This window comes from Ambystoma mexicanum, chromosome 4q (genome assembly GCF_040938575.1).
Source record: "Ambystoma mexicanum isolate Mex_15411 chromosome 4q, UKY_AmexF1_1, whole genome shotgun sequence".
Classification (NCBI taxonomy): Eukaryota; Metazoa; Chordata; class Amphibia; order Caudata; family Ambystomatidae; genus Ambystoma; species Ambystoma mexicanum.
Window position 1 is genome coordinate 1,269,117,542 of NC_090928.1, and position 23,999 is coordinate 1,269,141,540.

The window sequence follows — 23,999 nt, forward strand, 5'->3', positions numbered from 1 at the left end:
GGTTTCATACTAGAGTCTACCACTTACATTTGTCGTATGTTATGGAGGAAGATTAGTGGGGGTTACAATTTACAAGTTACCTGGATTTTTATGGATAATTTTGATGTGTGGCTATTTTGTTGCTGATAACTATGGGGAAACGATACTGTGCACTGCACTGAATACTTATTGTACGTGTTAGATATGGGTTACAATTGAGAGGGGTTTGATATGTTCTGAGTTGAACATTGTGGTCAGATTGGGATTTGTATGTCCACACCAAAATACATGGGTCCAATAATTGCTTGGGTTCAATGGATGTTTGTGAACAGTTGACTACTAAGCAGGATGATAACTGCTGACATGCTAATGTTATAAAGGATAGGTTGTTAGGAATGTATTAGTCTGAAAAATTAGAAGAGGTTTGAATAGTCTTAATTGGATCCTCCTTTTTCTAACAATTACCTACAATATTTGTAGTTGGTCTTATACTGAATTTTTACATTGGAGGGATTGAGGGATTAAGAAATTAAATGTATATTTAGTAAATATGGCAGGTAGAGCCTTGAAGAGGCTATGCTGGGATGTCGATTGTATAGAGTGATTTTGTAATCATTGTTACATGGAGGTGCTCTTCAGGGTTACATCTTGTTAATATTTGCTGTGTGTTTAAATGTTGTGGCTTGTGGATGTGTAGTTTGTCTTCGTGTTGTATGTATATATTGGCACCTTGCATATAATTGTATTCTTGGCGTTCCCTGGTCTCGATGTTCCTGGGGCACTAGTATTCAGGATACTCAAGATAGTTGTCGTGCTGCCTAGAGATGAGGGGTGGAATGATACTCTATTTTAGTGTTTGCTTGGAGTAGGCGAAGATGAGTGTGAATGATTGGACTGTCATGGCGTGGAACATTAAGAGATTGAAGCGTCCTAGGAAAAGGACAAAGGTTATGGCGAAATTATGGAGAACAGAGGCCGATAGTTTAATTTTTTTACAAGAAACTCACTTGGTGGTTGAAACTAGGCAATGGTTTAACTCTAGATATAATAAAAATGTAACTAATTGTTACTCTAGCAATTCTAGGGTAGTAAGTATTTTATTCCGGAAAGGTGGATGGAGATGCCTGTATGATCTTTGCAGATATAATTTATAAAACTGATAACCTTAGGTTGCATTTACAGGCCCATGCACTCCTGGTAAGGGTCTCTGATGATATTTCAAAACTTTTGAATGAAATGAATGGCGTGACAATTATCTTGGGGTGATTTTAACTGCGTTCGTGATTACAAACTAGACAGAATCAGCTCATGTAGATATACCAATGTGAATATATGCAGGGGATTTGATTATTTTCTTGAAAGATATGGATTGGTTGACATATGGAGGGAATTGCATCATGCTGAGAAGAAGTTTAATTTTTTTCCACCAGTGTATAATTCTTTTTCTAGGTTGGATTATATATTTATCACTAAGACATTGTTAGACAGGACTCTTAAAGTTAATATTAGGGAGAGGGAGATTTCTGTCTACAGATGGATGTGGTAGTTCCATCCTTTAGAAAATGGAGGTTAAAGATGGGGATATTAGAGGAAAAGTATGTGATAATAGATGTGCTGTCACATACAACCCATTTTTTTAAATAAACAAAGGATTTGCTGATCAGGGGATTATAAGGGACAGTTTTAAAGCAACAAATAGGGGTCCTATGATTGATTGGACCTCCCGCCTTTGGAAAAAATCCATAAATGATCTGACGTTATTAAAAGCAGAGTTGTCAAAACTACAATAAATGTATGCCCAACTAGGGAGGGCTAAAGATAGGGCTGAGATGAATCGGGTTCGAGAAAAGTTGGCAAATGCAAACAACTTGATGGTAGAACGGGGTATTTTTTTCATGGCAAAAATATTGGGAGACTGGAGACAGAAGTGGACGGTTATTGGTGAATAGATTGAAGGAAATTAATGGGAGGCCCTTTGTTCAGGGAATTGAAGATGAGAATGATCAATTGGTGTGGAAAAATGCAGAGATTTGTGCAACTTTTAAAACATTTAATAAAAGCTTTATATACGGAAGGGGAATCAACATCAGATGAGGATCAGGAGAGCATGTTTGAGCACATTCCTATCAAAAAACCATAATTCCATGACAGAGTGCGTGAGGCAGATATTGAGGTTGATGAGGTATTGTTGGCGATTTGGCAACTTCATGTGGGAAAATCCCCAAGTATAGATGGGTTACCCGTGGAGTTCTATAGAAAATTTGATACATTCTTGGCCCCAATATTATATAGATTGTTTAACTCTTTTTTGCAAGGGAAAGGCTTGTGCCAGACAATGACTGAGGCCATGATAACAATGATACCGAAAGAAGGGAGGGATAGTAAAAAGAATTATAGACCAATTTCTAGACCAAATGTGGATGTCAAACTTTTCACCAAAATATTGGCAAATAGATTGGGTGGTTGTATTGGGAAAATAATTCATGAATCTCAAGTTGGATTAATGAAGGGAAGATCTGGACATAAGGATTTTGGTGGATATAATAAGCCTACACAATAATGAACCTGTCAATGCTGCCTTGGTCTTCATGGATGCTGAGAATGCATTTGACTAGAGTAAATAGGGATTTTCTAGAATTTCCAATGGTGAAAATGGGATTTGGAAGTAGATTTAGAGGGATAGTGCGTGGTCTTCAGGACTCTGCTAAGACGTGTGTTTGGGTCAATGGTGAGTTATCAGAAGCGTTTAAAGTTACTATAGGAACACGACAGGGATGCCCTTTATCAACTTTCCTATTCAACATTGCCTTGGAGCCTTTGGTAGCATTGAAAAGGAATGAGCAGAGGATTCATAGCCTGAACTTTGGTACTAAGGAAGCTAAGGTGCTCTTTACGCTGATAATATGGTGGTAGTGCTCTCAGATCCTGAGAGAGGCAGTGTGGTTCTTAAAGAAGTGCTAGAAACAGTGGAAAAGTTTTCGGGTTATAAAGTCAACTGGGACAAAACAGAGGTGTTCCCACTCTCGATGGCAGTTAGTAGGGGAGACTTTCTGCAGAGTGGAATTGTAGGTGGTCTGAGAGGTCAGTAAAATATTTGGGGATTTTCCTGATTAGAGATATAAGAAAGATGGTTCAATTTAATATAAGTGAGTTATTACAAACTAAGGAGAGATTAGAAAATGGTCAAGACTGGATTTAGGGGTTTGGGTGAAAATTCATACAATTAAAATGTCACTTCTACCTAAGATCTTGTATATTATGCAATGAATCCCCCTTAGTTTCTCAAAGAAGTTAATTAGGGAAATTGATCAGGTTTTACAGGATTTTCTCTGGGGTGAGAAAAAGGCTCCTAAAATTGAAAAGTTCATTTTGCAACGAGACACTAAAGAAGGCGGGTTTGGATATCTAAACTTGGAAAATTATTACAGGGTATTCATCCTGAAGAAAGCAGCCTTCTATGTGGCGGTAGAGAGAAGGAGAACCACTCTGGTTGGCAATAGAAAGGGATGCCTTGTTAGGGTTTCAATTGGAAAACATTTTCTATGGATAAGTTGCTTAAAGTATCTGCTAAAATACCGGCTGCTAAGGTGGCCAAAAATTTGATGTCATGGTGGATACTTAATTTTAACGGGAATGTGTTTTCGAGCCATAAATCCTCGATTTGGCATAACCGAGCATTGCAAATTGAAAACAAGACCTTGTATTGGATGAGCTGGATTTCAAAGGGGATCTTATCGCTAGGGGATTTATTGCGAGATGGGCACTTGTTGCCTTTTGAGGAACTTCAAAGGCTGTTTCACTTAAGCGGAAGAGAGAGAATTAGGTTTAAGGAATAAGAAAATCTTTTGACCCAGGCACTTCGTATGTTATCTGTACCAATAGAGAGGGAGCCGGCGGGTTGGGCAATATTTCATCTGTTGCCACATAATGTATCTACATATCTAAAACTTATGCCGCAGAATGATTCAATGTTAAAGTCATGGAATAATTTAAAATAGAAATAGTAGATCTAGGTTGCGTTATCAAAGATGAAGTTTGGAAATGTGTGGTGGGTTGGGTATGATAGTAAAATGGATCTTAAATTATGACTTATTCATCAGAAGGTTTTGGGACGATTGTATTGGACACCTGCGCGTATGTGTGCCTTAGGGTTATAGGGTTATTAACTGAGGAGTTGTGTTGGGGATGTGGTGTCAGGAATCAGGGCTGGCAAAGGCGTGGAGTGTGTAAATACACCTATTGAGACATTATGGGCTGAATTGGATGTGAAATCTACAATTCCCAGCATCATTGGTGGTTCTGGGTAGTTTGGCCCGTGCGCGCCTTGTCAGCTGCAATGCATTAAGAATCAACGCAGCTTAAAGGCAGGCAACGGCTACCGGCAGGTGTGTTTTATTGTTTTTTCATTGTGTGGCGGAAGGCAGACGGCCGCATTCGGTCTCAAGGAGTTGGAATTCGTGTGCTACTGAGGCAAGGCACGCTCGGGAGTTTACGCGTTCACTGTGCAGCATGAAGCAGGAGGGGCGCTGAGTCACCGGCAATACAAGGCTTGAAGTTCTTCATCTGGGAAATTCCTCTGGGTTTCCCAGACTCCAGTCAAGTACTCATGAGGGCAATGCGGGGCACTATTGGCAAAACGGCTTGAAGTGATTGTTCAGCTATTTTCATTTGTGTCTGGGAGGTCCCGAGGGGCCCCCAGATCTAAGATAAGTAACGACTGCATTTCTTGTATTTTACATGTTGGGAACAAAACCAAGTGTCTTGGTTACGCATGTGGCACACGAACATTCTAAAGTGTTTATTTGGGTCATTCCGGACTTATTGCAAATGGACCATAACTTTTCACTAGTGAATGAAACTAAGGGAAGTGTATTTATGTTGTACGTTGCTAACGCTGCCCTACGGGCCATGTGTACTGTTTAATCATTCTGGGAAGTTTTCCCTTATGTGTTCATATTGCTTGCTTATGTGTTTCAGTCAGAGTTTGATGTACGAAGGGTATAGTACACGTATTAAGGTGTATTATTCTGGAGTTAAACACATGTCAGGAGTACTGGTGAAAGTAATGTTTGTTGTATGTTAAACAGAGTAGGGTTTTTTCCTGGTGCTTCCCTGATCCCATCCACTGTAGGCGTTCCTCATCCTCTTACAGGATTACCTGAATTCCCTTCCCTATCCACAACCTCTCCCTAACCCCCCCCCCATTGGCTGCCACGTGGTGAACCGTTATCTAATCAGGCGCCTGTGCCAACCACGTGGGAGAGTCGAGTTCATTCAGCTTCCATGGTTGGGGGGAGAGTGTCGATCTTTCTTCCCTCCAGTGACTGATTGTGACATGTGGGAAGGAGAACGGAACATTGATACAAATGTTGTGGTATTGCGTCAGAGTATTGCCTTTTGGTGTGAGGTGTTAGATTGGATAGGGCCTTATCAATTGTGTTTCCAAGAGGACCGTTACAGGTCTTGTTGCTAGAACATAATGGGCGCCGTTTAAAGGCCCGTCTGTATGGATCCTGGATTCATAAAATCCTAGTGATAGCAGTAAAATAGATAGTGATGGTTTGGAAGACCAGGAAAAAAAACCAAGCGTGGAGGATTGGATTAATGATGTAATGAAATTTATTGGAACTTATGGAAATCGCTTCTAGACTTATATGGGAATGGGACGTCAAAAGAATAATGTGTTGATTTGAGTGATCAATTATTAATATTACTTTTTAATATCCATAGTCATTGTGGTTGGGTCGGTATTAGTTGTGTGTTTGTCCATTTGTTTGAATGTGGGTAAATGGTTTCATTGTAGGGCTGTTTTATATTGAGCATCAATGCTCCAATAAGCAAGGTTATGAATGATTTAGGAGATATGTTTGATTTAATGTATGTACATAAGAATTGTGGACATTGTAGTATACATCTACATAGTTTTTTTATATGGACTTGTTTGAAACCAATAAATAAAGATGTTAAAAAAAAATAAAGAAGATAAGCCCGACTGCTCGGTCACTCTACAAAGGTCCTGAGTTAGTACAGACTGATACTAAGAGTTGGGGATCTACAAACCACTGGGATAGACTCAGCGGAAGCCACTGTAATCATAAATACAACGCGGTTGTATTTATAATTGCCGTGGTTTTCTTTCTAAGTTTCCCGGGCTCCCAGTGGAGCCCTGGAAACTTAAAAAGAAGACCACAGCATTTATAAATACATCGTATTTATAAATGCCGGTACTTTCGTTTTGAGTCTCCCGAGGCGGGGGAGCCCTGGAGACTCAAAGTTGAAGCCACTGCAAACATAAATACAGAGTTGTATTTATGATTGCAGTGGCTTCAGCGTTGAGTCTCCTCAGGCTCCCCCGGACTGAGGGGGACCACAATGCGGTTGTATTTATAATTGCTGTGGTTTTCTTTTTAAGTTTCCTGGGCTCCACCTACACGGAAGAGCCCAGGAAACTTAAAAAGAAGACCAAGGCATTTATAAATCCAACGCTGTATTTACGATTGCTGTGGTTTTCAAAGATAATGAAAATAAAAGCACTTAGCAGCCTGCCTGTATTCTCTGCTCTCCGGCACTAATGAAGCAAAAGCCGCCGCTGTAGTAAAAGCTACCAGCAGGTGGCTTTTGCTTCATTAGTGTCACAACGACAGAGGTTAACACAAGCACATGAGGCTCATCCATTTCACAAAATGGATGCCTCCCAGTGCTTGAAATTATTGGTTTATTGGATCTGAGCATTATTAGCTCAAAGGTTTATATAGGAACTTTCTTTAAAAAGATGTTGAATATGTGTTTGATTATTGCCCATCTTTTAAGACCTACAATTTTGAGCCCACTATATGATACAATATGGCATCCCTTTAAGATGTCCTGACAACTGGTTTTCCAGATGTTACCCGGTGTCATCCTCGGTTTGAGGAATGCTTGCCGACTTTACCCCGAATGGCAAATTCGCCAAATAGTTTTTCACTGATTTTGTAGAGGTGGGGGTAGTGCGCAACCCCTCCTTCCACTCCCCCATTATATACCTTACACCATTTTAGCATATACCAGTTTGTGGTTAAACTATTTTTTAATGAAAAGGCAAAAGAATTGCGCCACAGCTGAATTCGGCAAAGTTGCCATTCGGGCAAAGTGAGCTAGACAGTCTGCCTCCACGTGGATATATTTTGCTTGACTCAATGCACTTGTTGAACATTTTTACATTCTGGTGCCTCAAACCTAACAAAAAGGTCAGTTCCTCCCCACACCCCCAAGCTGCACATGGGCCAGTGCAGCCTTCTTAACAAAAGTCACTGTGCAGGCTGCATCTCAACTTACTTGCAACCGTGATGGCGAGGCTCTGTTTCCGCTCCCCGGCCTTGTTGGAAGCATGACAGGTGTAAGTGCCAGAGTCCTTTTCTTCAATTGGACTGAAGATCAAGTAATTCCCGTCCTGGTACACTACCAGGTCCCGGTCGTCAGCAGGATCTCGCTGGGCGATTCGCGTCCCTTCCCGCTCCCACCAAACGCTGGGCTCAGGCAACCCTTGCGGGGGGTGGCAGGCAATGCGCTGTATCGTGTTGGCTGTAAAGACTTGGGGTGAGAAGGGCATCATGTCCTTGATGTCTGAAAGAGAAAAGTCAGTACTTGATCGAACTTCAGCAAATGAGGACCATGATGTGGAAGAGAAGAATGTCAAGCTATGCCAATCAGAACAGACCGCTAAGGCCTGTCTCCTGAATAAGGTACGTTCTCTCACCAACAGCAAATACTGAGGAAACGGTCAGTACAGGCATAGTGCTTTATGATGGACAGAACAATCCTTACATGGGTGTAAGGAAGCTGTTCCCAAAGTGCTCTGTTGAGGAATATGAAACCCTCCAACCGAATGGCAAAATAGGGTCCCAACCAAAACGCGGTCTAGGCCCCTCTATAGGAGTAGCTGTGACTAAGCAGTCTGGTTCAACTCCAAGGAGAGAGGAAGGAAGGCTGGTAGTGAAGTACAGTTAATCTCCACAGTTACCATTAAAGAAACATTCTAGAATTCTGAAAAATATACACTTAATACATTACACAAAATATGTATTAGTTCAAATAAGTACTTTGGGGTTAATATAACATAGTAAAAACAAAGTATGTAAAAAATACCTTAACTGCAGGTGTTGCATGTTACCTAGTGGGCAGCAAAATACAAGGCAAAAGGATGGAAAAGGAAATCCAAGGACAATAAAAACCTATTCATACAGTCATCAGTAAACAAAATCTCATACAAACTATAGGGACCCTAAACCTTTAGTACATAGCACCATACATTATACAAATGTACACTATACACGAAATACAGCACCTAGTGGGAGAAAAAGCAGATTAATACTTTAGCACTGAAAATTAGATGACCAACAGTTCTGATTGAATGCATCTCATAACACCATGACACGCCTAGAAATACAATGGCACAGTTACACAGTCACAATAATACTTTCAGTACAGGAGTGTCTTGGAATATCAATTCTACATGCTAATATTGCAGTTCTTTGGCACAAAACGCCACAGACCCAAGGGGCAGGAACAAGGTTCATGTACTTCCAGCTTCTTTTCAAGTAACTTCAAGAGTTGGGAGTTTAAAAGCTCCCCATAGGAATAAACAGGACAGGATTAGCAGGCTCAGCCACATTTATGGTGATCATTCAGGTAAGTGAGCGCCACCTACAGGCGCAGAGAAGGGAGAAACCAAACCCAGTGATTATTAGAGGAGACCATCCAGATCTCTAGTGCCAGGATAAAGAGCCAACAGTCCCAGGAAGATGAGAAGCACAGCAGGATTTGGGTCAATGTAAATCCGAGGCACAACGCAGAAGAAGGGACACTGCAGAAACTCACGACCACTGAGACCAAGAGGGAAAGTATCTCGATTAACACACCAGCCTAGAGTTAAGTACTGATGGTGAAGGTTCTCGAAAACCTGGTGTTGAGATAGATTTTTAGACCCACCCTTAATTATCTATTGGACATTTGTATGGCACCTATACACAAGTGTTTCCAGGCGCCACAAGCAAAGATGGATGGGGGAACATGGGAACAAAGTAGACCAAAAACTGTTATATTGGCATTGTGACAATCCTACCGTGCAAGTGCATGACAAGGTGGTAAGTGTGTGGGGGAGGGGTAGAGGGAGAAGTGGTGCCCACAAGGGTGGGGGCCGGCATGTGCTGGGCGGGCCAAGGCAGCAAGAGCCAGCAGAAGAGGGGGAAGGGAGGATGAGTGAGGTGGACAGGGAGGACCAGTTTGGGCAAGTCCAGAAAAGGGAGCCCGCGGACAAGTGCTGGCAATGGTTGCTGGGAGGACTAGGAGGAGCATGGTCTGACCCCTGTATGAATCTGAAGGGAACAGGCCCCAGTCGCAGAGGGAAAGCTAGCATGGGAGGGGGAGAGGGAAGGAAGATGAGAAAATGAGTCTTCAGAAGTTTCTGGAACTTAACAAGATCCGGCTCAATTTTGAAGAGGCAGGGAGGCCGTTCCAGAGGGAGGAACCACGTTCGACTTAGAGAGTTGGAGCCAGAGGACCGAAGGACTCTGGCCGGGAGGAATTTAGTGAGGGAGAGCTGGATATAGAGAAGTCCTATGCCTCAGACAGCCTTGTGGATGAGGCACAGGGTCTTGAATTACATCCTTGAAATCACTGGGAGCCAGTGGAGAGATTTTAAGGCTAGAGACATGCAGTACCTGGGCTTGAGGCCAAGGATAAGTCTTGCAGTCCTATTCTGGAATAGTTGAATGGGGTCCAAGGGGGGGGGTTCTGAGAGGCCCCCCGTTGTTGAACTGGGTATTTAACACTTTAGTCTAGCCAAGCTATCAACATAAGCATGGACTGAGCAGTGAGGCAGACGTAAGGAGATACGGGACGTGTGTAGGACAACGCAACAGAGCACTCAATGAGAGAGATAGGAATACAATAGAACAAATTAATAACTGCAAGGTAATGTTCTTTCTGGTGGGTGCTAGTCCCCAACGATTCCTCATCTGACATGCCTCTCCAGCGCAACTGTCTCAGGAAAGGTCTCCCCTTTTTTCTGCTGATGAGGTTTCGAGACAAGTCCGATCTATGAAAGTCTCGTTGTTAGGAAAGATTTCTTAACTGTGGGTAATTTTCCTTCCATGTGGCAACCCCTAAACTTTTTGCTGTTGTTTTCACCATGATCTAGACTTTGCCAGAGAAGTGCAGCCTTCTGCCGCACTCCTCTGGGCTTTCGCTCCATTGTTACGGGGAAACTGACATGCCAGTACCGGGAAACGTTTTCCGTAGTTTCTTTATCATGTTGCAGCTTTCGCGCAACATGGCACAAGAGGACACAGTAAGCTAAGTTACTGCTCTCTTGGGTCTAGTCTTCTACAGGCCCTAGATACTCTCTTTGGATTGTAAATGAAGGGTGCAAGTGAATCACGGACGGGATTGGTGGCAGCGATCGTTTGTGTTTTTGAGCTCCTTTTGGCGTTTTAAGCGCATTTCTCGCGCTTAGCCCAAAATGGTGGCCTGGCTCCCAAAATGGCCAGACCACGAGACTCTTTGTCCTGTCCACTGACCGTCTTGCCCCCTTCACCTCCCCCAGGTCAAGACGACCCGGGGCCTTCCTAATTTCATGTACTTTCCCACGAAACACAGATGCTTTAGCGGGCTTCTACAGGCCTGGTGTGTGCCTCCAGGATGGGGGCTGGGATGTCTGGTCCCAATACACATCCTGTGCGCCAGAGAGTCTAGGGTCGTGTGAATGCCTGGGACCCCCGTGGTCCGTGATAAGGTCCACAGATGGTGTGAGTGTTTTATGAATGGATCTCCCATTGGGTCCCCTCCGTTTTGGCGCGAAGGGAACCATGGATAAGAGGGGGCTGGAAACGCCACTACCAGGTCGATCTCCTGAGTTCTCACGAACAAAGGAATACAGGAGCCAAGTATCCTGCAACCACAAGGCTGAACCGATGAATCACTGGTGACTGCTCCTCTGCACTGCTGTCGCTTTGTGAAACCCTTTCTACCTCTGATCGAACGAGAAGGCCTGTACTGGTACTTCCACCCTTGGAATAGTGGAACAACTATTCTCGGCATCTTCACCATCTCCTGCACGTAAGCCTTCGGAAGTGTCTCTGGGCCATCCAGCAGACTGACCAGCCTACCCAGGAGCCTTGCTCTGTAACCGCCGTCAGGTTGTGTTGTATTACGAGTCCTTGTCACTCACACGATTCGTACACTTGGCATTCCCAGTTCTGAAGTGAGTAGTGTACATTGGGCTGAAATACACACGGCCGCTCCGTTGCCCTGCTGTGGTAACAAACTGTGCGTGTTCACTGCGTTTGGGATGGCCCTCAACTCAACTAATGCTGCTGCGGAATCTACACAACGACGAGACGTCCCCTGCTCCTATCTGAACCTGCCAGCACTGAAACTGACGCGGAAAAGCCTGGGTCTGCTTGCATCGGGGACCCGTGAGTAGCATCGCTAGGAACTGGTCGCCCTCCTGCAGGAGCCCATATCTTTTCCCCGCTGTGTCTAACAGCATGCTTTTCCGTACTCGCGCTCTGCTTCTGCTCACAGTGGAGGCTGCGCTTGAGTCGCAGAGCTCTGTTCATCTTCATTTGTTCACCGAACTAAGCTGCCTGATTCCCTCGAAGAGACTCCCCTTTTTGCCCATTGGCACCAGCGTGTGCAGGTACTTTTGAGCACAAGGCTCCACTCTTCGTAGGGCTTGGACTTCCTTTTAGTTAGGTGCCTCTGAAGGCGGACTGGGTCTAATTATTATTCGCAATGTCTGTTTTCCTCCCCATCTAGGTGGTCTACACATTTCGTGCGTCTAACTCGTTAGACTCGTTTGTATTTGTATATATATATATTGTATTGGTTTGGTATGTGTTGGTTTACTGGAGTTTTATTGTGATTTCTCGCTACGGTCAATGTTACAAAGGCCTTGTAATAAATGTGTATATATTTTTAATATAACACCGGTTTGGAGTAATTTGTAAGTGTCCTTGCTTTGTGTGCTCATTGCAGGCTTTCAGTCACCCTCACCCCTCTTGAGACCTAGTCTTGACCGCCGCGATCACTACCTTGATTGGTCTGGCTTGTCCAGAGGTTACCCTGTTCCAAGAAACTAGGCTGGCCTTCTGAACCTCTGCACCTCCAGGACAGAGTTCAGAAATCCATCTTAACACTCGCCAAAACAGGGCCACCCCTCTTCCTCCAAAACTATTAAGGACCACATCGACTCCTTGGCTCCTGCCCTTGCTGACTTCTGCAATCACTCCTTCGCCTCTGGAGTCTTCCCATCCCCTCTCAAGCACTCCCTTGTGCACCCCCTTCTTAAGAAACCCTCTTCTGACCCCCTCCTGCCCATTTAACTATCGCCCAATCTCTATCACTCCCTTCCTGGGCAAGCTCCTGGAGAAACTAGCCATCTCCCAGCTTAATCTCCATGCTGAATCTGTTGGTAGTCTTCATGACCATCAGACTGGCTTCAGAGCTGCCAGAAGCACGGAAACTGCTCTCCGGAACATCCGTGAGGACCTGCTCTCGAACCTTGACTCCAACACTCCATATGTTCTTATTTTGCTTGATCTCTCTTCTGCCTTTGATACTGTCAACCATACCATTCTGCTCAACCGTCTCCGTGATAACATGGGTATCACTGGTCAGGCTCTGGCGTGGCTGACCTCTTTCCTCTCCAATCGACCTTCCCAGGTCCAACTGGGGTCTTTCCTTTCTGACATCTTTTTCTCTACCTGTGGTGCTGTGGTGTCCCCCCAGGGATCTAACCTCTCTCCCTGGCTTTTCAACCAATATCTGGCACTTCTCGCCCACCGCATCGCCGCTCTCTGCCCCAACTTTCAGCGCTATGCGGATGATACCCAGCTCATTTTCAGGCTACCCTCGGCCTCCTCTTCTCCTTCCCTTATCTCCGACTGTCTTTCTGCTATCCAGGACAGGTGTGCCGCCAATGACCTCTGCCTTAATGCCAGTAAGATTGAGATTCTACACATCGGCACACCCATCCCTCCTTCCCTGCAGCTCTCTGGACGGCCTCTCTTGGCCCTCTTCCTGCTCCTACCTGCAAGGCAAAAAACCTCGGGGTCATCTTCGACTCCACACTCACCTTCTCTCCTCACATATCCGACGTCTCTAAGAAGTCACACTACCAGCTACACCTCCTCAGAGGTATCCTTCCTTTCCTGTCCTTCTCCCAGAAGCTCACTGTCTCTAGAGCCCTGGTTCTCTCAAAGCTGGACTACTATAACAGCCTCCATCTAAATCTGCCTGCCTCTACTCTCCGCCCTTTGCAACTCATCCAGAACAGGACTGCCAGACTTGTCCTTGGCCTCAAGCCCAGGGACCGTATCTCTCCAGGACTGAAATCACTACACTGGCTCCCAGTGACTGCGAGGATCAAGTTCAAAACCCTCTGCATTGTCCACAAGGCCTTCTGGGGCCTTGGGCCAAAATACCTTCAACTCTCTCTTCCTAAATATCTCCCTTCCCGAGTTCTTTGCTTATCCACCTCTAACTCCCTCAGGGTCAGCCGCTTCTCCAAACAACGAGTTGGGGGCAGATCTCTCTCCGCTGCAGGGGCCTCCCTCTGGAACAGCCTTCCTGCCTCTCAGAAACTTTGCTTTCTCTCCCCCTCTCCCCTGCTAAAGTTACTGAAACTGCACTGAATCTGCAACTGGGCCACTCACCGTTCTCGGTCCTTGGCCCAGCCACTCTCCCCTGCACTGCCTCCCTGGCACCCCCTGCAGTGCGGGACTGTGTCTGTATCCCTACAGCCCCCCTTCCCAGCACTTGTCTGCACTTACCTCACACTTGCCACTAGCTGGCCCTTATTTATCCTGTATGCTATTAACCCTGTACTGCACTTTCCCCTCTCCCTTTCCCCCCTGCACATTTCCCTTCTACCCTTGCATTTGCGCGATCTGAATGACACCTGGCCTAGTAGGATCGTTGTCTGTCTCCCCGTGTTCCCCCCTCCCCTGCCTCGTCGCACCTAGAAACACTTGTGTATAGGCGCGTTATAAATGCCATATCATAAATGTTATTGACACCAGGGGGTGCAGCACTGCTTTGCACCAGAATGTGCCCTGCATTGGATAGGGTGTCTGGCCCACTGTAAGTAGAGTGGCTGTGCCCAGAGATCTCAACTACATACTTTTTCTCGCACTCTGTCGCTGACGGTGCGCAGAACATAGGTGTACAAGCAGCCAGCAAAGACTGGCAAGATTGCAAGGGCAATGAGGAATCAGTGGGAGGAACAGCCGTCAGAAAGAACATTACTGAGCGGAAACACAAGTCCTTCCTCTTACGAAAGCCTCATCTACGATACTCTCAAAGCAGTTTAGAGCGCAAAACAACTCCTTCTAGACCAGAAAACCAATTGGGTTTATGATGAACAGGGAGCTCTGAGAGGATAGCCAAAGCCAATCAAGGTAGGTGGCTGAGTAATCAATGCTTAGTCTCCGGAGCATGAGAGTGGGGACAGGGGCCCTCAATGAGGCCACACAGAACAGCCCACAATTCAAATTAGACCGTTATAAAAAGACAGTTAAGCACTTATGAACACACTGAAAAATGAAACGAGCAGGTACTATTTATTGTACAACACTGATACAAATATATACAATCACCATTAGGTTCACATACTGGACATCAGTTAACAAAATAAAGCAATGCAGGTAAGTGATGCAATTCCCATCATTTATTGCTTCTACAAGTACTATATCATAGGTTTTGAAGTCCAAACCCCAAGATTAATGGGGCCTTGTGCCCAGATGTCACAGGTTCTAGCACAATGTTTCTCACAGGTATGAGTTCTCTTCGAAAAGGATGCCATGGACTTGAGGTGGTGATTAGTTTTCAAACTAATTAAAGGTTCTACAACAATTTACCCACGAATAGGCAAGTTCTTTCCTTTCTTTACCATCCAAGGCTAACTCAAGGGAAGCAGACCCAACCTAGGGTGGATGACCAAAGGTGAGTCGAGAAGAGATAGAAAACAGAGGTGCTTGCTGTTAGGCAAGAATTGATGTAGTAACCCTGTGAGAGACTACACAACACTTGTCCTCTTGGTATTAGGCAACCCACCTTTTGGTATAAGCCTGTACTACACAAGTTGGTAGTGTGACTGAGCAGCCAGACATCTCAAGAGGGGTAAATGTGAGCTGTAGAGAAATTCACAAAGGCAAGTCGTCACAGTGCATTTGAACAGGTGAATATGGAGATGCTGTGGTCCACACTTAGTACTTTGGACTGCCTTAGTTGGCTACTGCACATCCTGAACCGAATGCACTGTGATACCACGGCTTGGGTAAGACTAAACAATGACGGGGAGGTTTCTGAACAGATATGTATTAATCTGGTGGTGAAGCAGGGATGTGTGGCGGCCACTACGCTTTATAATCTTTATATATCTGATCTCCCATGCATGGCTTCAAAATCCAACTGTCCCCGCAAATTAGGGAAACATCCTATTGTGGGCATGCTTTATGCAGATGACCTGACTCCGTTTGACAGGACCACGTCAGGGATAAAAACTATGCTCGACTAGTTGGCCTGCTGTGAGTCTCAGCTAGGTCTGAACATTAATTTGGGTAAAACCAACATCCTTGCAATCGCAGGTAAGAAGATGGCCAGGATTGGAATGGATTCCTCCTTGGGCACCATAGAATATACCCAGTCCTACCCATATCTGGGCTTGGAGTTTGAGGCTCGCCCTAACTATGAACCGATTATCAGCAATAAAAACCAATGAGCTAAAACACTCACGCTCCAAGCCTGCAAGTATGCTAGAGGTATGGCAGGGTATAGCATGGCTGGGATAGTTGAGCTCTACCAGCAGTACTTTGCCCCTGCCGTCCTTTAGGGCCTTGAGGCTCTGGCTATCCAGGATCTCACAATTCTAAACAAACTTGTGGGCCATTATTGGGACTGAGCCAGACATGCCCCACAGAATATCTCTGCCTTCAATTAGGCTTAAGATCTTTAAGAGGTATGCATTGCGGGCTAGAGGGACATTCTATCTCCAGTCTTGCTCTGATCCCACCTGAGGTTATTGGCTATGGTTGGAGACAGTTACGACTCGGAGAGGAATCGGTATGGTTTCAATTTCAAGACCTTAAAAGAAACCTTATTTGTGAAGATCGATTGGTCTTTCATCAAAAAGAGAGGCCACCGTTTTGTCTGTTTAAAAAACCCTTAGACCATAAATTTAACGGATGGGATTGGCATGCGAACTATAGAGATCTGGCAAATCTAAAAGGATATGAGGCGGTAGCTCATGTTGTGCACCGCTATCGTAAGATCCAACCCTACCTACAGCTTTGCTCCACCCTGAAGCTAGTTCATTCTGAGGCTACGTATAAACCAACTCCCGGTGAGGACTGTGTTGGGACCCTGCTTAAAAAGGTACCCCGCTTAAATGTACCCCTTGAACTTAGGTTCTGCCAAATATGTGCCTTGCCGGATCAGGCGGAATCAGCTCGGCGTGTCCTAACTCAATGCAAGGAATTGGGGCCCATCTATACGTGCATGTTGGGTAGTTTGATCCATTCGTATGAGGCAATTACATCAGAATCTTTTTGGGACAACTGTCCGAATACCCATTCCATCTCAGCCCAACTTGCTCTCTTTAGAGTCCGGCAGCAGGTTAAAAGCAGATTCCCCGACTGTATTGCCTGATGCTTTGAATTTGAATTTTAGTTATGCAATGAATCTGCACCGTCTATGTATTGAAGGCGGTTTTTGAAGGTGCTGAATTTGAAATAACCATCCATATTGTATTACCCCCATCAAGAACTTGAACTATGCAATGAATTGTACTGCTTGATGCATTTGCTTGAACCCTTGGAATTTGAATTTTGTAAAGTCTGCAGCTTTGAAACCGAAATTGAAATGATCTCAAATGCTGCATTGCTTAATTGTAAATGCATTTTAAATGCATTTTTATATAAATTTTGTATACGTTTGTAGTCACTGGTTTTGTATATTATGAATGGAATATTGTTTAAAATCCTAATTTTAGGATTATTTCACAATAAAATGTTTTATTATTGTTGCAAGTTGCCAAGTAACACTTACACTGAAGGTTTTAGTTATAGTTATTTTAAAAGTTAGTTATTTATCTAACATCTGTTTTTAAATAAGCATTCTTTAAAAATGGCAATTTATGTAACAACCAAATATACCTTAAAGTACTTTTCCAGAATCAGCACGAAGCTAGTAGATACACTTGAACAAAGCTAAAGACACTGAGGTACCCAAAGTCTGAACAGTACCCTCTGGTTAGAAGAAGTGTCCAGCTGGCTTCTGTCGTGTTGCAGCAATGCAGATTTTGGGTTCCTGAGCCTCAGTCGTGGGGACAAGAGGGATGACGTCTGGAGGACTCCTGCAGCAAAAATGTGGAGGTCAGCGGTAGGTACGGGCTCTTTTCGGATCGGCAGCACTTTGCGATTTCAGTGCGTGGTAAACAGCACCACCGTGGATCTTGGATACCGGTTGGGCTTCCTCGAGTCCTCATCCTGCTCGTGGAAGGTCCTGGAGCTTCTGGACGGATCACAGACATTACACTAGACTACGAATTTCTCAATCCCTGGCTCTCGGTTCCTGCAGCAACAAAGAAGTACAGCCAGTCGGGGAAGGTGGGCCAGTTGAGTTGGTCTCTGGGTTAGTTGGTCCCACTAACCCAAAAAGTGAGTCCCCTCCAGAGCTTCTGTTGTCGGCCTGAAAAAGGAGTTTCAGCACAGCAGCAGGGCTTCACCTGGCAATTCAAAAGGTCCAGGAGGATACAGCAAGCTTCATTCACGGTTTTTCGTTGGGTGTTCTTCCCAATGGTCAACTCTGCCTTTAGTCCCAAAACCCTTGCCTTTTAATCAGGATTCTCCCATTCATGCACAGCCTAGGCTGTCATCCAAACAGCAGGGTGGCTGTCCTAAAAGGACAGCCAGCCAATCAGGACTGGGCGCATTCAGGTATTCCTAAAAACAAAGGACATGGGAGTTTCAAGAACATCCCTCACTTTCTGCCCTTCCAGACACTTTGGAGCCAGAGGTGGGTTTCAGAACTGAAGCCTGACAAAGGCAAAATTAACACAGGGCTCAAACCTGGCTTGGCGAACAGAGTAAAACCCAATAAAAACCTCACAAACTGGAAAATGACGAAAGGCGACGACTGGGCTCATTTTGACAAAATGGTCACCCATGGGTCCTATAGGGCAGCTGAGGATTCAGCATGCAGTAGAAAAGCACAATGGTAGTAAAATTAAACTACTACCACCAGCCATTAAGTGTAGTGAGGGTAACAAAACAGCTTACACGAGTAGGTAGGAATAGGGGCTACTAGGTGACGCCCCAACACGCACCATAAAATGGTGTGTGCTAGACCCACAAAGAGAAAGGTTAAGTAAAGTCAATTTCACTTTACTATTCTTGGGAACAGTAGTTCACACAAGAAAAGGTTTTTAAACCTTATGAGAATTCTAAAGGTTTCTCTGTGACACTGCACTTAAGGTGCTGTGCATCACCAAACAAAAAGTATATGCCTATGGAGTTTGTCAGGCTCCAAAAACAAAGTAAACACAATTCAAATCAGGTCAAAACACATGAGTGACAAAAATGGCTCACTCCAGGGTTAAAATTAAAAAGTCCTAAAGTACAGCAAAAGAGCTGGGGGGTCTCTAGGGTTGAAGGGAATTAGCACAGAGATGAAAATTCTCCCTAACACTTGCTTTCAATGATATCCTACGGAGGAAAGGAGAAGCGGGTGGCCAAGCACACTGATGCTTACATACAGCCCCCCCCACACCCTCGACTCAGATTTTCTCAGATGTCCGTATGCAACACCTGGGGGCTGTCACTGGATCTCCATCTTCCACCTAGGTTTCGGTAAAAGGGCTCCCGGGAGTTGCAGGTTCCAGGATTCTTCCGGTTAGATACAAAGTCAATATGTAACGCACTCAGTGAAGAAATGCAGAATCCAACCATGTAGGCCTCCTTAGGACTTCACAGGATGGGGAAGGCACGTTCCAGCAACGCTCACCATTTGCAGATGACAGACATCCTTCCAGTAACCGCAGCTGCTCCAGGACAGGTTTCCTTGAAGATAGGAAGCTGGAATTCAGGAAGGCAGCAATTTGTGGAACAAACTGGCGACCACCATCGAATGCAGAACGGCTTCTGGCGAGGTAGCCAACAAGAGAGCTGGTCAATCCACTGGGAAGTCCAGGAACACTCCTGAAGGCTCTGAAGGGATGGATCCTCGAGAAGGTGTCGAGACTAATTGGTCCCACTAGTTCAAGGACTGCAGCACCGCTCAGGCTATTCGGAGATCGAGAGTAGCAAGGCTTCACCAGGCCAGACACTGGGTCACTTCAGGAGTCTCCTTCGAGAGCTTTGTGGCTCCAATGTATGTTTGACAAAATGGCTGCAGAGGGCCTCCCGTCATCCCAAAGCTGAGCAAATCCAAGCCCACCAATAGTAAGGATGTGCACCATTCAAACCGCCAGTAGTTGTACAATCAGGGACAACCACTGGTTTCACATCCGACCCAGTAGTATACATTCTGGCACCAGTGATGTGGACTGGGAGTAGACAGCCCCTTCCAGTGGGACACACAAATGCTCACTAGGCCGCGAAAGCAGCAGCTTTCCCGGGCAAGTACATGGAGCCCAGACTTTTGGCCCGACACACTGGGGCCTTGCTCCGAACCCAGTGACTCAGTAAAGAGCCTGGGTATTAAATAGTTGCCATCAGGTTCCAGGAAACTGCAACTTGCTACAGTATGTAGCTCAGGCTTTATTAAATTGCCCCTCCTTCCTTTACCAATCTAGCTGTAGATTCTAATGACCTCAATAATGGGCTCATTGGATTACAGCAATGGGATCTATTTGGGCCAACCAGATATTTTATCCATCGGCTGCAGCTTTTGCAAAATGCTGCTGCACGACTAGCCCATGTAGCCCCTAGACTGTCTCATTCCTCTAGCCTGTTGCAACAATTACATTGGCTACCAGTGAAGAGTGTATTGCTTTTAAGGCTCTATGTACTGTACACCGGGCATTTCATAACACTGGAGCAGAAGCTCTCCAAACCAAGTTGAAAAGATAAATTGCTTGGGCTTTCAACTGGTGCCTTCCTGCACACATACTGACGGTTTTTTTCTACAAAGCTGAGCCCTGGAGACCACTTTACCATGAATGTAGCTGCAGCCTGGTGGTGCTCATGGCGCCCAGCTCTGGTCTGCCCCCTGCCTCCTGCACTGTCCTGCGGCCGTTGGGGCTGCTGACGGAGCGTCTGGGGTCTGGGACCCCTGTTCGTGGCCTTCTGGAGCAGTTGCGCCCGTCTTGGTGGGGGCGGCGGCCGCCTGTTGTGCTGTGCTTCGGCGGCAGGTCCCCGGGCCGGCGTTGGTGGCCTCGCTGCAGAGCCAGGGGTGTGGGGGGCGCTCTCCCTCTGCTGTGCCGGGTGGTGCGCCTGTCCCTGCTCGGAGGGGGGGCCGTGCCTGGGTCGCATCCCGGGTGGCGATCGCCGTGGCTTCGGCCGGGCGCTGCAGGGCTGGTCTGGCCCAGGATTATGCTTGGGCTGTGAAGCGGAAACACTGAAGTCGTCTTTGGAGCTGCACGTCGCAAGACCGTGCTGGAGTGCTCATGGGCCAGGTGAGGAGTGGGGGCCTGGCTTTAACACCACCGGTTAGCACATCCAACCCCCTGCTGGCCTCATATTTGCTTCTAAAGTGATCCACACCGTGTGGCCCAAGATGCTTTGAAAAGGTGCCCGGACAAAGCGCTGTGTCACAACTGAGCTGCAGGTGCCCCCTCCTGCCCACCTGGTGTTTCAGCCCCCCGCCCATCTAAGTAAATCTGTGATTGGATGTGCCCCCTCACCCAGGCTGAGACGGTGGTCCTTCTGCCCTGGTGCAGTGTTGTGGCCCCGTGATTTTAGCGTTTTCAGGACTGGGTACCCCTGCCCTCCTCTTCTGGCCGGGGCTCTGTGGAGGGAGCTCGATCTACATCATTTCACATGGTGCTTTCTGCTACGGGCCAGAGAAGCCCATTGCATTAGGCTCCCGTTCAGTTCACTCTGGTTATTGGTAGCTGCTGCCTTCGCCCGCCTGGCCCTTGTTGGTGCCTCCTGGTACCCCTGTTCTCCCTCCTGCTTGTATGAACTGACACTGCCATTCTGAACGGCACCTGTACCAGCTATATAGTCACAGGCGCCGTGCTGTGGGGCCATCACGGCGCCCATGGTTGCGCCAGACATGCCTAGCCGTTCTCGTGGCTCTGGTAAGGGGGGGGGCACGATGGATACGTTTGCTAGGGCTGTGCCAAGGAATGGGCCAGGAGGCTCGCCATTCAGACAGGAAGAACCTGAAGCAGTACCCCAGTCCGGCACAACTGTCCCAGACCTTACCGTGATAATGGAATCTATGGCCAAAAATTTCGCCTCCTTCCATGAGAAATTGGACGATATCAAGGCCAATGTCGCCTCACTTAAATCCCGAGTTCACCAAGCTGGCACTAGAATTACTGAGGCAGAAAATAGAATTGGAGCAAATGAAGATGAGATGCACACACTTCAGGATGCGATTGCTGCCCTGTCACGGGATGTAGGGAGCGTCAAGGCGAAATGTGATGACTTAGAGTCCCGCTCCCGTAGGAATAACCTGCGCATTATTGGGGTTCTGGAGAACGCTCTCAAGAGGCGCATGGAGGACGCAGTTGAGGCCCTGCTCAGGGAGCTGCTGGGCAACCCCACCTTGTCACCATATTTCACGGTCGAGCAAGCCCACCGGGCCCTATCGCCGCGCCCTAAGTCGGGGGACTTTCCCAGGCCCATCATCGCCAGAATTCTTAATTATAGGGACAGGGATCTCATTCTGCACCTGTCAAGCGAGAAGGGGGACTTGTGCCTAGACACTCATACCATTAGAATCTTCCCGGACTTCTCTGTTGGGGTGCAGCAGGAGAGACGGCAGTTCCTCTGCGTCAAAAAAACTTCTCAGAACGCAATGCCCCTTGGGCAATGCTGTTCCCGGCGCGATTTAAGATTACCTATAAAGGAAAGTTGTACTTCCGTCCCGGACGAGGCTATGAAGTTTGTGGAGTCGCAGATTCCTCTCCATAATGCAGGAGGGGACAACTCAGACGATAACTGAACTCAAACAGGCCCCACTCCTTGGTGCTTGCATCTGTTTGAAAATGTTACATTTTTCTTGGTTAATGTGATGATTGCAACAGTGCTTTATTAATTTAATTACACATGGCTCTCTGGTCCACGCAGCTTAGCGTTTAGTCAGCACCCATCCCAGTGGCGCTTCTACCCTTCAGCCTACTCTGATATCTACTATGTCTGCCACCCATTTCTACGGCCATACCCTGGGTTGTCGAGTGACTGGTATCGGGTGCCATGCAGCTGAGATATGTACCGCTGATGCCTGCACAGTTTACGGTGCTTGTCTTTTGCTTGGGTTAAATGTCAACCGCACAGCAACAGTGCGCCCCACTACAGTTGCAATTGTTATTTTGATTTGGTTCTTGGTGGTTGTTGGCCCCTGTTGGGCTAATACTGGGGTACAACCATGTTGGGTTACCGGCTTACAACACTACATCGGGCAGCCATCCCAGAGATGGCACTAACTGTAGGCATAGGACACGGCGGCAAAGCTGGGATGTGCCCTAGACTATTGAAATGCCTACTACCATAATGTTATTGAATTTCCGGGGCCTGAGCAATAACACCAAGGCCCGTAAAATCATGGCCCATGTTCAAAGACATGGCTGTAAATTACTATTTTTCCAAGAAATACACTCGCAGGGCCCTCTGGCTATGAAAATGGCGACTTCTTCGGGACCTACCAGGTATTACACATCATACTCTACTCGGGCCAGGGGGGTACTCACAATGGTCCATAAATCCATCAAATTTGCATTCCATAAGAGTTATATTGACCCTGCCGGTAGATATGTTATATTACATTGCACAATCGCAAACAGAGAGCATGTTCCTGGTCAACACACATGGTCCTAACGTAGATACCCGATTTCGTGGACAGGGTGGCGGAAATACTTCTGGGCTACGTGGGAATCCCAATCATCTGGGGGGTTAGGGGGACATGAATTTCATCTTAGACACAAATCTGGACAGAACCGGAACTGCCTCCATGCCCTTATCCAGCGCGGCGTGTAGGTTACAGGCACATTGTTTAACACTTAATATTTGTGATGCCTGGAGACTGTTACATCTACGGTCGCGTGAATACACCCATTATTCCTCTGTACACGATAGCCTTTCCAGAATCGACATGTTTTTGTTGTCAAGGGAGGTAATGGGGAGGATTGGGGAAGCGTGCATACTGACCCATACCCTTTCTGGCCATGCCCCAATCACCCTCAAAGTGGAATTGGGAGTACCAGCTCTCCAACATTCTGTACATGGCGATTCAAATCTACCGCGCTTCAGGACATCCTATTCAAGGCAGATATCCTGGCAGACATCAAGTCCTTTTTTAAACACAACACCCTTCGGGCCACCACTGTTGGGGTCCGCTGGGACGCCTTCAAGGCCTAGATTAGAGGCATGTACATATCTAGGGAGGCCGATGTGCTAAAAACCATAAGAGCAGATCCAGGCTATGTGAGCTGGAGTGGGAATGTGCAACATCATCCAGCCCTGCCATACTTGCCCAGATTAGCGAGGAACTCCTTTTATTCAGCACACGCTACTAGCGAGGTCCAGTACTTTGGTCGTCCAATTGCGGCACAGAGGTACGGGGAGGGGGATAGACCTGGCAGAACACTGGCTTCCCTGGCGAGGTGGGGTGGGGGCAGGCCCAGATCGCCTGTATCAGAGATGGGCAAGGCACCATACAGTGGTTGTATTAGCAGATACTCGACATCTTTACCAAGTTCTATAGGAACCTCTACTTCCAACCCCCCGAACACAGTGAACACCACATGAGGGATCTCCTTGATCAAATTCCCACAACATGTATTTCTTCGGCGACCAGGGACCAGATGGATGCCC

At 46.4% G+C, this 23,999-nt stretch overlaps 1 protein-coding gene across 1 annotated transcript in view; it reads right to left on the reverse strand.

Annotated features, from left to right (window-relative positions):
* The window catches only part of PTK7 (protein tyrosine kinase 7 (inactive)), a 998,735-nt gene that overhangs the window by 387,311 nt on the left and 587,425 nt on the right, over positions 1-23,999 (reverse strand). The window contains exon 7 of the mRNA XM_069608884.1: positions 7,294-7,581. Within this exon, the coding sequence (XP_069464985.1) occupies positions 7,294-7,581 (288 nt within the window). The remainder of the gene's footprint in view (positions 1-7,293; positions 7,582-23,999) is intronic.